The 16,059-nt window shown below is 37.1% G+C and overlaps 1 protein-coding gene across 1 annotated transcript; it reads right to left on the bottom strand.

Annotated features, from left to right (window-relative positions):
* Window positions 1-2,104: 2,104 nt before the first annotated feature.
* LOC148862069 (26S proteasome non-ATPase regulatory subunit 14 homolog) lies at window positions 2,105-12,012 on the bottom strand. Its single transcript, XM_088983580.1, has 6 exons — window positions 11,502-12,012; window positions 11,079-11,256; window positions 3,707-3,788; window positions 3,106-3,282; window positions 2,841-3,008; window positions 2,105-2,583 (listed from the first exon to the last, which is right to left on the bottom strand). Exons 1-6 carry the CDS (start codon window positions 11,629-11,631, stop codon window positions 2,392-2,394), a joined length of 927 nt encoding a protein of 308 aa, XP_088839706.1. The 5' UTR covers window positions 11,632-12,012; the 3' UTR covers window positions 2,105-2,391.
* Between the last annotated feature and the right edge of the window lie 4,047 nt (window positions 12,013-16,059).

The raw sequence follows: 16,059 nt of genomic DNA, 5'->3' as shown, positions 1-16,059 counted from the left end.
AAGTGCTTGGGTAGGTTTAACCTAAGAGGACACTCTGATTCTTAAGTCAAGGAGATTTTAGTGAGGATATGTGAGAGTTTAAGAGCTTCTACCGAGCTATTTCCGCGGTTTAGGGCATGTTGGACTGTCAGTTGCTAGATTCGCATGGTAGTTATAGGTCGCCCACAGGTCTTGTGGCGTATGGTTCGGTGAGCTGTTCCTATAGTCGCGATGATGGTGTTCGTGCGAGCGCGGAACACAGATTAGTTTTGGGCGAGCTGGTGTTGTCGACAGGCCGAGCTCGCCCCAGCTTGGCCGCACACCTGATGCTAGTTTCCACGTATTGGTTTGTCAAGCTGCCTTGCTGAGTTGGACACTGTGTTTCCAATAGCGTCCACATGTCAGTAGTTGTGCGGGGTGACCAAAATGCCCCTCATCAATACCCATTAGAGGTTGGAATATGTTACACGTTCATCCATTTTGTCCTCCATTCTTCATCACTTTGAACCACATTTAAGACGGGATTTTTCAAGTTCTTCTATAAGAATCCTCCATTGATAGAGGTGATTTGGATGACCAAACATAATTGTGCTTTAAGGAGATCGAGTCATTTAATATCAAAGGTTGCACCATTTTTAGTTGGATTGAATCGAAAGAAAGGAGATTGGTTTCTTAGGTGTGAACACCACATCTGCTCTTGCACTTGTGAGGACATTTTTATCAAGTAAAATTCTAACCTTTCTTGTAGTTTTAAATCTAATTTGATCTAGTTCAAATCCCAAAATTGACATTGAAGAGAAAATCTAGTTTTCTCTCATGTGATTTTGTTATTTTCCTACTCAATTCATGGGTTCTTGAACCTTAGTTTTGAAAGTTTTTGAATAGCAAAATTTGTCCTAGTGAATGCCATAAATTTCATATTAAACATTATGCATGAGCATGTTACATAAACTTATTGTTGATATAATAAAAGATTTTTTTTTTTAATCTGGATATAGAAGGGAGTGTTATTCATGTAAATAATTGCTCCAACATCTATAATAGATAAAAAAAAGTTAGAAAAAAGGTAAAACATATATCGTAATACATTTATCTATGATAAGAGCAAAATGAAATATTCTTATAAAACATTTTTGCCAATATATTCTACAATATTATCAAAAGTAACAAAGTTGTATTTGTATAGAGGGATTTCTATGCCATTTTTCGAAATACATATAATCTTTGTTCGCCTAGCAAGACTGTTAATCTATTCACACGAGTAGATTCCATTTCCTGCATGGTGAGTGTACCTATTATGTAATATATATATATATATGATAAGTGGAGATGCACCCTAAAATGGGGCTATCTATTTGATTGTGGATGCTCCTAGATCACTTCTTATGGTACCTTTGATGTTTCTATATGATGGATCTACACTTAGAAGAAGAAAGAACGATGGAAGGATGGCAGGTTGATCTGATTCTCTATTCACTGTTGTTAAAGGAAGAAGACGAACATTGGATTCTCTTGCTCGATTCATTTTCTTTTTTGCTTGCGAAGTTTAGTTGATAAGAGTATGCCTCATAGACTCATACTAGTTCTATTAAGCTTTGTTGTGGCACTCAAACAGGGAAAATGATAAACAATAACTTAGGTGAGTAATTCTTATTAGCAATTTGGAAAGGAGATGGAATAGTTAAGTTCTAAAGGTCAACCGTTAATGGAAGTGGTGTTTGGAAACAAAGAGCTCTTGGTCAATGTTCGAAAGGTAGGAGACGGTGAATAGAAAATTCGGCAAACACCACGAGAAAAGACAATAACGGTTCAAACTTCAAAGTATCAACATACCTCAATACGAATGAATATGCGTATCGGGGGAATGGATCACACACTCCCCCTTTTTAGGAATTTTTTTTTTTTTTTCAAAATCTCACAAGGGGTTAATTTTAAATTTGCCTACCCCTAAATATCAAAAACCCCAAACACCTATTAATTGGCCAATCGCCGATACAATACAATACGCCCAATGCATGACAAAATTTTGAAACATTGACAGCAACCAAACTCCATCAATCAAGAGAGACAAACCAGCAACAGCGTTACAGGAGTACCATTCAATACTTAAATGGTAGACTGGATGTATCGACAACTATTCGAGCATTAGTTATTCAAGTTCAAATTTGTCTAATTGACTTTGTCACATTAAATTCCCCTAATCACTATAACCCATAATTTTTTGGTATGAAAAATACAAATAAGAAATATGATCCTTGGTCTTTAGGTTGAATTGTCGAAAGACAACAAATTCACCATTACTCTATGCTCCGATTACTTGCCATAATTACATGGATTTTGAATCTTCAAGTTTTCTCTTGGTGGATGTTGTCAACAGGATCTACCACCTTGTGGAATCAAGAGTACTTCCCCTCAAAATACCACTGTGTCAAGCATGGTCCCTAGAGTCTGAATTATGTTTGATGACATCAAATTGGATACGTGCTCTTCCAAATGCTTCTTCGCATCCTGCCTGCCTACATTTGCGATAGCAAGCTTTTCAGGAGGCAATTCATCTTCTTCCTGGACTGCCTTGTTGTATTTTATGGCCAAACTTAGCATCTCCTGATATTTCACCAACATAAAACTTATTTCAGTACTGAGCTATATATAGATAAGTATAGAAGTTTCCAAAATTATGCTGGTTAATTTCACACTAGAAACAGAATAGGAAGTCAGCTTGAGAGAGAAGTAGAATAAGAGAGTTATCAGCCACAAGAGCTCAACTAGTTTTTCAAGTAAAAAACACATGCTACATAGAAGAATTCAAAAATATTGCAGCGGAGAAAAAATGCCACCTCAAAAAATTCAAATTCCTTTACCTGGACAATTTGCTCGTTGGTCTTTGAATGGATATCAAACCGCTGTAGTGTCAAGCCATCTGTCCACTTCTTTTTGTGTAGGTTTAGTAACATCTTCTCCTCAAGTTCATTCTTCCTGTAGTTAATGGCAATCGAGTAGTAATGCCGGTTCAACCCATGGATCAACGCCTGTAATTGATCATAAAAGAAAAACAGTCATATTGTGAAAACCGGTTGGTGTATAGATCAATAATATCTTAATAGGGGCACAATTGCATGCCCTTACCTGGATAGATGGCTTGTTCAGATGTCCAAGGTTGGAAGTTGTTTGGCGTGGCTCTTGGCCAAGCATCATTGTCTGTGGGTTGATCAAGCGGAAGGCATCAATAACCACCTTCCCTTTGACACTCTGAATTGGATCCACCACCACAGCAACAGCCCTTTGATTCAGAGCCTCAAAACTCTGCAATACATAAATGAAATGAGAACACCACTGGAATCAATCGACATTAAAATCTTAACATAAAATGTAATTTAACTCCAGGAACTGAATAAAGGCATGAAACCATGTATCTTCAATCCATTCCCACAGGGCCATTCAAAAATTGAGAAAGACTGGCTAGTAAGCGAACAAATATTAGATCTGAAAACCATAGTGCTGTGACGCCTCCTTTCTAATCTTGGATACCTTATTATGTGCAGCATATAATAGATATGATATTACTTTTTATAATAGATGCCATTATATGATAATATTTAACATGTAATAATAGCCCAAAATCACCTCATCCAATGCCATTTCAGAATACATACAACCTATAAAATGCATTTATGGTTTTTAGTACAAGTGACATAATAAAAAGAAATTATTTAAGCAACAAAACTACCTGTTGTGTATTTATATCAACCCCAGAAAGCCAGCAGCCAAAGCCAGGATGTGAATGGTACCAACCAACCACCATTTCTGGTCTGCAATGAAAAAATAAATAAAAGAAAAGAGAGAAAGGGGGATGAGGAATTAATCACAGAGATGCTTATGAAAGCAAAAATAAGAAAAGGCAGAATGCAGAAATATGCATGTCCAGAAGGACCTAACATAAAACCACTGCTCTTGTTTGTCTTCCAAGCACAAATTAAGACATGTTTTAGGATCAAAATCACAGTACTATGCAATGATAAGAATTAAGAAGGCATATACCCAAAAGATCATTTAATCTGGTAAATCATAAATGCATGAGTCTTCAAATTAGAGACATAAAAATTACAGAGAAATTGGTGGAATTACATGATAATTAATGGAACAGCTCCAATAAGGAAAAGATTGTCAATAACTAAAACTGCAAACCATGGTTATGTACAAATGACAATATATGCATTTTTCAAAGTTCGATGCATTTGCAACAAAAGCTTCCTAGGAAAAATTAATCCAATAAAGAAGCTCTTTTATAAACTACCAAGTCAGTTCCACTCCACCAAAGAGAGTAACCGCATCTCCCACAAATCAATCTATTTGCTCTATTGGATACTTGTTTGATGTATCCTATCTCACCTCCCAGGTCTTTTGGCTTATGTAGATCCAGACAAAGCCAGATTGTCTTCCTAAAGTTCCATGCTTCCAAGGACAATCAAAAATAAGAAAAACGTAAGTAAGAACAGAAAAAACACATACAAGCCCATAATAACCAAAAGATAAAGCTATTCTTTTTACCAGTATCCAACAATCAGATTCTCACCACTCAAAAACTCAAAGATGGTCCCCCATGTTTCTCAAGAACTGAGGAATTCCCCTTAACCTAAATCCCTAATTGTTCCAATATTCTTTGCTACTAGTGGTAATAGAGTATTCCACAGCACCCTGAACATATTTATTAGGCCCAATTTATAATAGCAACAGTTAATAACAGGTTTGTGCCTTAAATAATCCATACTTGATTTCACAGCACCCTGAACATATTTATTAGGCCCATTTAGTAATAGCAACAGTTAATAATAACAGGTTTGTGCCTCAAATAATCCATACTCAGGATCAGACGGAACTACCACTGCTGATAACAAGCACAAGCTAGCTACCATTACCAAATTGCAAGAAAAAACAATCATATTCAAGTACGACATATACCCAAGTATATGTGGGTTGTGGGTCCAGGGTTCTGTTCTGGGAAGACCTTTGGTGGGGTGACTCTCCTTTTTGTTCTCTTTTCCCCGATCTTTACTTGATTTCTGACTATAAGAAGAGACCTATCTCAAGTTTCATCACCTTGAGTTGGGACTTTGGGTTTAGGAGAGGTCCAAGGGATTGTGAATATGAAGCTTATTAAACCTTTTTGATAACCTTAATTCAGCTTTTCTAGTCCAATCTTTGGAGGACACTAGAGTCTGGTCCACTTCTTCCGATGGCTCTTTTTCCTATGCTGCATTCTTTAACTCCCTTGTGCATTCTTCTCGGGGGGGGGAAGAGGGTTTCCCAGTGAAAGAGATTTGGAGTAAGCCCATTCCACCCAAAGTTCAAACTCTTTGGGAGATGTTCCTCGGAAAGGTGAACACCTGTGATATGCTTCAAAAGAGGAGACCTCATTTGTGCCTCTCCCCTCATGTGTGCTTTCTTTGTTTTGCAAATGGTGAATCCCTCTCTCACTTACTAATCAACTGCCCTAATGTGCTTCTTGTTTGGAATCTGTTTGCTCTCTGTTTGATTCCAGGTGGAGCTCCCCACAGGATGTAGTGAGCCTCTTCAGCCCAAACTTCCTAAGGCAACCAACAAAGAAAGGAAGAACAATGTGGAAATCAGTGAGGGCAGCTGTGGCATGGACAATTTGGGAGGAAAGGAACGCAAGAATATTCAATGGCAAATGCAGACCAAAGGAAGAGTTGGTGGAAGAGGATTTCCCAGTGAAGGAGATTTGGAGTAAGTCCATTCCACCCAAAGTTCAAACTCCTTGGGAGATGTTCCTCGGAAAGGTGAACACCTGTGATATGCTTCAAAAGAGGAGACCTCATTTGTGCCTCTCCCCTCATGTGTGCTTTCTTTGTTTTGCAAATGGTGAATCCCTCTCTCACTTACTAATCAACTGTCCTTATGTGCTTTTTGCTTGGAATCTGTTTGCTCTCTGTTTGGTTCCAGGTGGAGCTCCCCACAGGATGTAGTGAGCCTCTTCAGCCCAAACTTCCTAAGGCAACCAACAAAGAAAGGAAGAACAATGTGGAAATCAGTGAGGGCAGCTGTGGCATGGACAATTTGGGAGGAAAGGAACGCAAGAATATTCAATGGCAAATGCAGACCAAAGGAAGAGTTGGTGGAAGAGGATTTCCCAGTGAAGGAGATTTGGAGTAAGTCCATTCCACCCAAAGTTCAAACTCCTTGGGAGATGTTCCTCGGAAAGGTGAACACCTGTGATATGCTTCAAAAGAGGAGACCTCATTTGTGCCTCTCCCCTCATGTGTGCTTTCTTTGTTTTGCAAATGGTGAATCCCTCTCTCACTTACTAATCAACTGTCCTTATGTGCTTTTTGCTTGGAATCTGTTTGCTCTCTGTTTGGTTCCAGGTGGAGCTCCCCACAGGATGTAGTGAGCCTCTTCAGCCCAAACTTCCTAAGGCAACCAACAAAGAAAGGAAGAACAATGTGGAAATCAGTGAGGGCAGCTGTGGCATGGACAATTTGGGAGGAAAGGAACGCAAGAATATTCAATGGCAAATGCAGACCAAAGGAAGAGTTGGTGGAAGCTGTAAAGATAAAAGTTGCTCATTGGATAAAAACACTCGAGCTGTTCCAAAGATTCTCTGTGGCTGATATCCTGCGGGCTTGGAAAGAAGTGGCATGTTCAACTAAGAAGAAAGAAAAGATGGTGATGGAATGCAAACCCCCTGTTGCAAATAAGTTAAAGTTGAACTTTGATGGCAGTTCCATAGGGAATCCGGGATTGGCAGGTATATGGGGTGTGTTCGGAGACTCAATAAATAAAGTTCTGGCTATGTATTCAGGGCCTATAGGGGCAGGTGACTCCATAATGGTTGAGCTTCATGCTCTTTTGCAGGGATTAAAACTTGCCAAACAAGCAGATTTTAAAAATTTGGAGTTGAAGGAGATTAAAAACTGGTGATTTCTTGGTCCAGTTTCAGAGGTAACATTCCCTGGATTTATAGACATTCCTTGCAAGAGATTGAAAGTTTAGCCAGGGAGCTCAATGCCACTTTCACTTGGATTAGAAGGACTGCAAATGGGATGGCTGACTCACTAGCAAAACAAGGAGTGTACAGACAAGATCTATTCTGGGCAGTTTTGTAATTCTTTTCAATTGTTGTGTTTTCTGTTCTCCTGCTGGCTATAATCTTTTTTTCATTTTAATAAAATTATCCTTCTTTACTGATCAAATATGTCTCTTCTTATGGGAGCTTGTAAGCTAGACAACTCTAAATCTCCTCCTTGATAATTGAAGGTGATTCCAATAATGCAATCAAATGGTGCCCAGGCCGGTGCATTACCTTAGTGATATAAGAAAATCCATGGATATATCCAGGCTAGATGGATCTAAGAGAGCTCAATGCCATGGCTGACTTGCTTGCCAAATCAGCTATTGATAAGCTATCAATTATGCCATTAAGTTACTACCTTGGTTCAGAATGTCTCAAGATCTCTTGTAGTTTTTCTTGTCAGATTTGAGATTCCTTAAAAGGAGAGGAAAAAAATGATCTGGCATAATACTTGAGTCATGGATCTCAGATGAAGGGAAAAGATCTTTGATTGCGTGGCCCAATCTGACTCTGTAATTCATAGACATTGAAGCATATAACTGAGAGTGAGGAAGATCTCTATAGACAAGTGAAAGAACCTGTAGTAGAACATCAACCAAGGAGAACTGAAGCCATTTATCCCAAACCCATGAGAGATATTATCTAATTTGGTAGTAGGCTCTTTTGTTTTTCTTTGCTTTCGGGTGCTGTCTCATCACCCTGATCTGTAATTCCCTTTCATTTAATAAAATTTTTGCCATTTACTTATCTAAAAAAATATAACTTTGGCATCTCATTTAATAATGATTTAGACAGTTTTTTTTTCTTTTTTTTATAATTGAAAATTTTATTAAAAACATCATAGATAAAAGCATTACAAATATCCCTTGGAATGGTGTGAGGTGCAGCCTCTCCCACAAATAGAATTAGGACATCAAATCACATCATTAGCCACTCTCCCTACCCATTCTATTCTTAGGTTCGTATTTCTTGTTAGCCACTTGAACTTTTTAATTTCCTCCCTAGAGCACCACATTACCGACTCTGGTTCCTTCAACCATCACACTACCACCTTAGAATCACCTTCAATCAAGCATTCTATGTTCAACTCATTTGCAATCCGAATTGCTTTTAAAGCAGCAAACAATTTAGTCTTTATAGAATCTCCAACTCCCATCGGTCCCAAGAAGAAAGACAATACTTTTCCTTCCTTATCTCTCATAACCCCTCCAATTTCAGAAGGGCCTAGATTACCTTAGCTACTTCCATTAAAGTTTAGCTCGACATAATCTTCAAAAGGAGGTGTCCAAACCAAGGTGGCCCTATTCTCCTTAGTAGAGTTTGTTGCCACAATCTTCCAATGAATAACCCTAGTCATTACACATTCCTTGATTTCTTGCGCATTTCTCTCCCTTTCTTGGAAAATTCTTGCATTACTTTCCTCTCATAAGGTCCAACTCATTACTGCTCTCATACACCTCCAAATTATTCTCTCCCTTCTCTTTGACTAGGCAAAGGTTGACAAATCAAATAGCATAGTCACATCCATTGGCAAGTTTCACCTACACCCAAACAAAGAGAAAACAAATCCCAAATGTCTGCAGAAAAAGGACAAGATATTAGTAAGCGATAACAAGATTAACCATTAGTTTTACAAAGAAAGCACCAATTCAGGGAAATAAAAAAGAAAGGGTTTCTTCTTTTGCAATAAATCCAAGGTATTTACTTTCCCATAAAAACACATTCCAGTAGTAACTATAGGGGGAATTGGCTTGCACCAAACTTCCTTAAAGGGAAAGAACTGACGATTGGGAGACTAGTAAAGGGAGATGAAAAGGAGGTGCAATAAAAGAGATCTTTAGAATAAGGAATCAAAATCCTTTTGTCCAGATTATTAGGTTCCAATCACACTCTATCAAGTTGTAAAAGCTCAATCATGGAAACAGACTCTTCACCCGTTAACCCCTATGGGAAACCAAAATCCCAATTGAGACCCACAACATGTGAAGAAGTAATGAGGAACTTCAAAATACCTTTTTTCTTTGTAAAAGGAAATAGAACACAATGGTGGAAAAAGGTCCTTAAGAACAAAGTTACCAACCCAAACAAACTGCCAAAGTCATCTGATGAGATACACAAGCATCCCATCCTTTTTCCAATCTGCCATGAATATTAGCTATCATCCCATGCCACAATCTCTCCCTTTCTAACGAGAACCTCCACAACCACTTCCTACAAAGAGCTAAATTCTTTTTAATCATATTTCCAATCCCCAACTCACTCTCTTCTTTGCTTCCACACACGACTTCCCCCAACTCCCATAAGAAACCCCTAATCGCTTTCTCAAGATTTTCTGCTTCCCTCAATGGAATCCTAAAAATAGAAAGAAAGTAAATTGGCATGTTAGCTAGCGTGGATTTTATCACAACGATCCTATCTCCTTTTCCTACCTCTTTTCACACCTTTCTAAAATTGGGTTCCAAAAATAGCTTTCCTTAGGGTTAGCACCTAAGGCCTAGATAGGTTATTGGCCAACAAGTGACAGAACACTCCAGGCAAGCTGCTAACAAGTCTACACTCTACAATTCCACCCTCCAAATCAACTCCTGCTATACAGTTTGAAATTTTGTTAACATGAATAAAGAATGATATGTGCAACAGAATGCATAAGGTCTTGCTGTGCTAGTTAAAGATCAGATCCCAACTATTTTCAATTCTGTGTGTACATCATTACGGAATGTCCCCCTCCCCCCAAAAGCGTGGTGCTCTATTCACCCCTTGTTTTCTCATTGGATCAGCCAAGCTGTTGGCTGTTCTTTGCACCCATGTAAAAGTGACACCCAGCTATGTTGAAAGATGCCTGATCTCCCTCATCACATGCCTGTATTGCCAAGAAGATTGCTTGTTGTCTCTTATCCAGCCCATAATGATGTAGACAGTTTGCCATCTCATTTAATAACAATAGTATTCATCTTTCTCTGGAAACCTAGTAACATAAAATACTAAGAAGAACAAAATGTAACTAGTAATATGTAGTGAGGAGAGAAGTATTAAGCTGACACATTTAAAGATTTTCTTTGAGAAAGATAAGTTATAATAATAATAGAGAAATTGAAAGGAATACATCGGACAATGTACAGCGAAAAGAACATAACAAACTCCTTGATGATTATAAGGGTATGGTCCAATCACTATACAAAAGTAGCCAAATGATCTCAGCGCAAGATAAGGTGCAGTTTTTTATCAGCAACAAAATTAAGGAGATTTTATTAATCATAAGATAGAGAACCGCCTTGGTTATAAGCTAGAAGAAAGGAATAAGTACAAATACAAGCACAGGTGAAATACTAGAAACAAGCTAACTAGAAAATAAACCAAAGGTCAACTAAATTGATCAACATAAAGTTTTCTTTTTTTTTTTTTTGATAGTAAACATAAACATACACATCAACGGAAATCAACATATCCTTATACAAACCATGTTAGGTCAGTTACATAAGTCCTGTTTTGATTATTAATAAAAAGAATCCTGTTTTGTCATTTGACTTTATAAAGGCCTTTATAACCAAAATCGATATGAGAGGCCAAAATATATTTAAGTATGTCACTGAGTGAGAAGGAGTTTAAAAAAGCAAGGAAATCTGAACCAAGCTATTAGTTCCCACATAATCAGGTTCAGTGTACCAGCACCTCCCAAGTGCACTTGGCAGTCTTGGCTGGGAAAACATCCAATGATAATATACAATTCAGAATTGGAAATCGATAGAATTCATGCTGCAGCTCCGGAGAGTGTTGCTAGTTGCCAATTTATACTTTTTTATCGATGTCAGCAGTTCATACACCCAACATATGCAATTTGAAGAAAAGACACTAAGCTATATGCATTAAGCATTAATAAGAAAAACAAGAGAAGCGTTCTTCCTGTTATATACATAATTTTCAAAGTAACAGTATTTAAAAGAAAAATAAAAACCAAGAAAAAAAATAAGCATAATCATAAGCTATGGATGGTGAAATCCAAGTGAAGTACCTCCCCGTCTGCTTGAGCATATCAAGCATGTTAGTTTGAAAGACGTGATCAACGGCCTCAACACTAACACCAGTACCACTTTGAGGCATAGCAAAAACGTCCACGACGCGGACAGTGTACTCATCTACAAACTCACCAAGCATCAATCCCATGACTTCCATGGGAACACCAGCTCTTCCTGTCATACCATTAACCTCGACAATTTTAAACCATATGATACATCAACGGACGAAAAGAACAAACAACTTACATAACGGAAACACTACTACAAAATCATCACCTATCAAAGAAAATTCTAATATTTACACCACCGAGTATGTCTAAAAGAACCCTAATTATACATTCATACTTAGTTAAACCAACGAATCACGAAATTCAAACTCCATATGTAATGTGGGGATAAACGATCTATAGGATTGATACCGTGTTTGAGCATCTTGAGGAGGGCAAGCGAGGAGATGTAAACCTGCTCGGAGGAATCGAGGAGGGGAGAATCAGGTGGAGGGTGTCCCATCCCACCTGCACCCGAGAAAATCCTCTGCAATCTCTCCATTCTTCTTAGACCCTGAGATAACTTTCCTTGCCCCTGCTACTATGCTTTGTTCTTCTGGTTGATCTGGGAAAGACTGGAATCAGATTACAGTCTTCATCGAGCAGCTTCCAGTTGTGGACTGGATGGAACTTGTAACCTGGAAGAACTACTATCTACTACCAGCTACCTATCCTCTCTCTCTCTCTCTCTCTCTCTCTCTGTGTAATATGGACATGTGGAGTACTCCCCAAGTAACGCAAATGGCTATATGCCATTGCGTCCGGACCGCTGATATATTAGAATGGCACTAACTACTAAGGACTACGCTAGTCCGAGTTTGAAGTAGCCATGTAATGTAGGATGAATTCTAGCACGGCCACAAAGGCCCGGATCGGAAAATTTGTGGCCGGGCTAGAATATGTGATGTTTTATATGAAAATTATAAAAACATCCATTGGATTTCTGATAAATTACCCTTGTAAATGTAATTTATTGAGATTTACCTGCTTGCACTGCTCAAGATTATATTTGTTGAAGATCTCTATCCACTTCCCACGTGTATGAATCGCAAAAAAAAAAAAAGAAAAAATGGTGTGTAATAGTAGGACAATAATAATCTTAATCTCTCATTTTAAAGATTTCACCTTGAACATGAATCTTTTGAAAACAACATATAGGATTTTAAAATCGATGAGAAAAAGAAGGGGGGACAGAGGACCTCTCCTCTCGAAGGGACAAAACAATTGCTAGGACTACCGTTGATTAACATACAATAAGGAACAGTAGTCAAGCATCGCATAATTCTACAAAGTTTTTCCATAATAGCTGATGTAGGGGTATTTGGCCGACGTATAGATCTTTGATATGTAGCATCAGTTGGATGTATCCTAACCATGACGTCGGCTGGATGCATTCTGACCACCCATCACCAACTTCTAAATCTTCTTTCTCTCAACAGGTTGGACCTGTTGGCCTTAGACACAAGAAATTGTGTTGTTTCCTCGTCTCCACATTTAACACTAATAATATCATCATAGACTTTATTTATGTCAAGTTTTTATAATCATTAAACCATGTTTTTGCTTAAAAATGATACATATAATAATTTATATTTAAATAAAATATAATGTATGTTTTAAACATATATAATATAGATTATTATAATATATTAAATAATAGGACCATGTCCTAAGATAGCCTATGTACTTTGTAATCATGTATATTAGATTGGTTTTCGTGTAAAATGACATTTTAACCCTAATGTATGTTCAATTAAAAGGATTTCTTTTGTTTCTCATTTTACTAATTTGGATCTTTAATGCTAATTCCATTTCTTCATAGACTTGTGGGGCTATGGGCCACCTATGGTCAAAATGAGACCATTTGACCGCTACGGATGAATAGGGATGCAACTTAGTTGGGCTTGGGTTGGGCTCTGTAAATGAGACCATTCAAATCAACCCAAGTTGCACCCCCTGCGGATGACTGTTGTAGAACCTATTTTGAAGAGTGGTAGGTTTGATGCACTTCATGAGAGATTTATGTTCCTTTCGATAAGGCTGTGTTTGGTTTAAAATAAAAATAAAAAAATAAAATAAAATAAAAGGTAGAGAAAGGAAGAAAATTAATGGTAGGGATATTGAAACATTCTATTCAGATGACTGTGGATGAAGCCAGAGAAGGCAGGCTTCCGGCATGTGTGGATGAATGAAGCATTAGATAGATTGATGTGTCTGTTACCTCCTTGTTCACTAAGCTAAGGAAATGCATAGAACCAGAGGACTCAACTCAGTAGGAAGCAGGAACAGAGAGCATAGAACCAGAGGAAAAAAAAACATGGGCTTATAAATGTCTGGACTGTTTGACAAAACACTTTAAAGTCATGGGGAGATGTATTTTTCTGAATGTGCAGCCGTGGTGTCCTGTGAGTAGATCTTGATTGTTCAAAGTCATCCTCGTAGGTCTCATTGGAATGACGCTTGCCAATCTTATATCCACGTGGAATGCATCTATATATAGATATTGAAAATGATAACTTACACTCTTGAGGGGATAAATCTTGACACGAGTTATGTTTTATATCCACGTGTACTCCACACAGACAGCGTATAAGCTATGTTTGGTAAAAAATCAGAATAACCCACGTCGACTGTCAGTCATTTGAAGGGTTATCCACTCTAGCCTCTTTTAATAGTTCATCCAGAGTGATTCAAAACAGCTGAACCAAACTTAACCGAATTTTCAGATCAGCCCATCCAACGGGCATGCAATCTTTCTAGAATCTGGACCACCACTTGAGTTCCTCAGTTGTGATGGATTCTATTGGATCATCCTTGGTATGAGGAAAAAAAAATACTAAAATCCCTTGTTATGGACCATTTCAATCATGTTAATAGATTTGTTTCTGTTGGTATTTCAGTTTTACATCCATCAGACTTATCGAGTCAATGGAATTTACGCAAGATTCTTGTCTCCTTAGCTACTAACATGAAATTGTGGGACTAAGTCAATCAAACTTATCCATTCAGATGGTCATGGTTGACCATCTTGATTAACTATATATGCTCATCCAGCTCCATACCTTACCTAATCACATGTGTGATGTATTCATTTCTGAGGTTTTTCTTCGAGTTTTTAGGCTATGTTTGATTTGAAAAAAAGATAAAAAAAGGAAGAGAGGTAGGAAAACCTATACAAAGTTGGTATAATAAACAGTGATCAATTTTGGCCTTGGAAGAAGAAAAACTGTCTATGGTTTCCTGGCTTCACCTTTGTTACAAAATGTGTATGATGAAACTAACCCCTATTTTAAACAGTATGCCAAATGGTAAACCCACATCGATTTGACCCTATCGGGTTATGGTTGGGTCAAAGACAGCATTGAAATATTTGTAAATATAACTAGGGTTAAGGGTTGAGTCAAGCCCATGCCAAATCCCATTTGTTGACACTTGACATCACTAATTAGACATGAGAAGCTTAAAATTCTAAAACCCACTTCATGTTCCCCACTTCCCCACTTACAGTGGATATCAAGGAATGGCTATGGCCTATAGGGGTTGGATTTAATTTTATATCCTTTACATTATCTAGAAGTTTTTTTGAGAAATATTTAGTATTGTTTTGGGACTTCAGAGTGTACAATTGAATTCTCTTTTGCTCGAGACTCAAGAAAAAGAGAAAGACATTTATGGGAGATCTGAAAAGAAGGAGTGGGCATGTGGATCCGACTTATTTTTTATCTCATTTTTCATTAATTGATTTTACATTCCACATGCTTATATTTGTACTCTTTTCAAACTGAGCCTTAATTGATTCACCTTTCCATATGAAAGGGGATTTGTCAATATCATGTGGTTAAGGACAAATTTCATTTTTAAGAATATCCCTAGTAAATGTTAAATGATCATCATGTGATTTAACTGTTCTTTGTTCTACTTTAACTGTTTAGGTTGTACAGTATTTCATTTTTAAGAATATCCCTTGTAAAGTTGTAAGATGTAATTACACTTTACTCTCAACACTGATCACCACTCATTTTTATATGAGGTCATTTATTTCTATAACAGATTTCATATTCCCCAAAACTTATTCACCTAATAATATCACAAATTTTTCCACACATTTGTACTTAGTAAGTTCAAATGTTTTGTTGGAATAATAAAGGGAAAAGTACTCTGCAGCTCACTGCAGAATTTTAAATTACAGTCCCCCATATACTATAGCCCCCCTAAACCGCATTTTGGTTAAAGAATACTGAGCTGGGCTGATCACTCATTCTCCTATTGGTTAACAAGATAGAAGAGACTTTTATAATGAATACTAATTGGGATTTCATACACCAATGTATTTGAATATTTATTCTTGATATTTTAAATGAATACTTGTTCTTGATACACCAATTGGAAGAATATTTATTCTCCCTATGATTAACAAGAATAATTAAATAGACTCTTTCTTTATTCTTGATATTTTAAATGAAATAGTTTCAAACTAAACCGTAATGTATTTGAATATTTCAATTGCTAAATTAAAGATTTCATACACCAAAAAAAATAAAGTTTTCATACTAATATAAATTTAATGGCTTGAAAAACATTATATCAATGTAAATCCACTTGAAAAATCAAAACATACATACATACATATAAGTATGTATTGTATGTATGTATGTACATATATATACATACATAAATAAAACTTGAAATACCATAACCTAAAATTAAGAAATAGATACTTTTGTAATTAAATTAAAGCTCAGGTGTGGCATGACAGACCTATATTATGGAACACTGGCGTAATGATTATATAGCTTGTTATACACAGGCAAGTAGCAGTCCCCGAGTGGCATAACAGAGCTGTGGTTGAATGCGATGGCTGTGAAATCAATGATAAGGTTATATGTCATTAATACAATATATGGGTCTTGCACCTTTTCACAGTGGGGTA

The sequence above is a fragment of the Nelumbo lutea genome, chromosome 4, assembly GCF_056320005.1.
Source record: "Nelumbo lutea isolate HS-2025 chromosome 4, American lotus-T2T, whole genome shotgun sequence".
NCBI classification, from domain to species: Eukaryota; Viridiplantae; Streptophyta; class Magnoliopsida; order Proteales; family Nelumbonaceae; genus Nelumbo; species Nelumbo lutea.
Note: the sequence above shows the minus strand (reverse complement) of the source record. Positions and strands in the feature narration are given on the sequence as shown.

What these genes read in the sequence shown, in the direction of transcription:
- LOC148862069 (XM_088983580.1), bottom strand. Translation starts at nt 11,631, where the DNA reads ATGGAGAGATTGCAGAGGATTTTCTCGGGTGCAGGTGGGATGGGACAC. An exon ending in CCTCAAGATGCTCAAACACG is followed by an intron (nt 11,257 to 11,501) that starts GTATCAATCCTA and finishes ATGGTATGACAG; the next exon opens with GAAGAGCTGGTGTTCCCATG. An exon ending in TTGATATAAATACACAACAG is followed by an intron (nt 3,283 to 3,706) that starts GTAGTTTTGTTG and finishes TATGTATTGCAG; the next exon opens with AGTTTTGAGGCTCTGAATCA.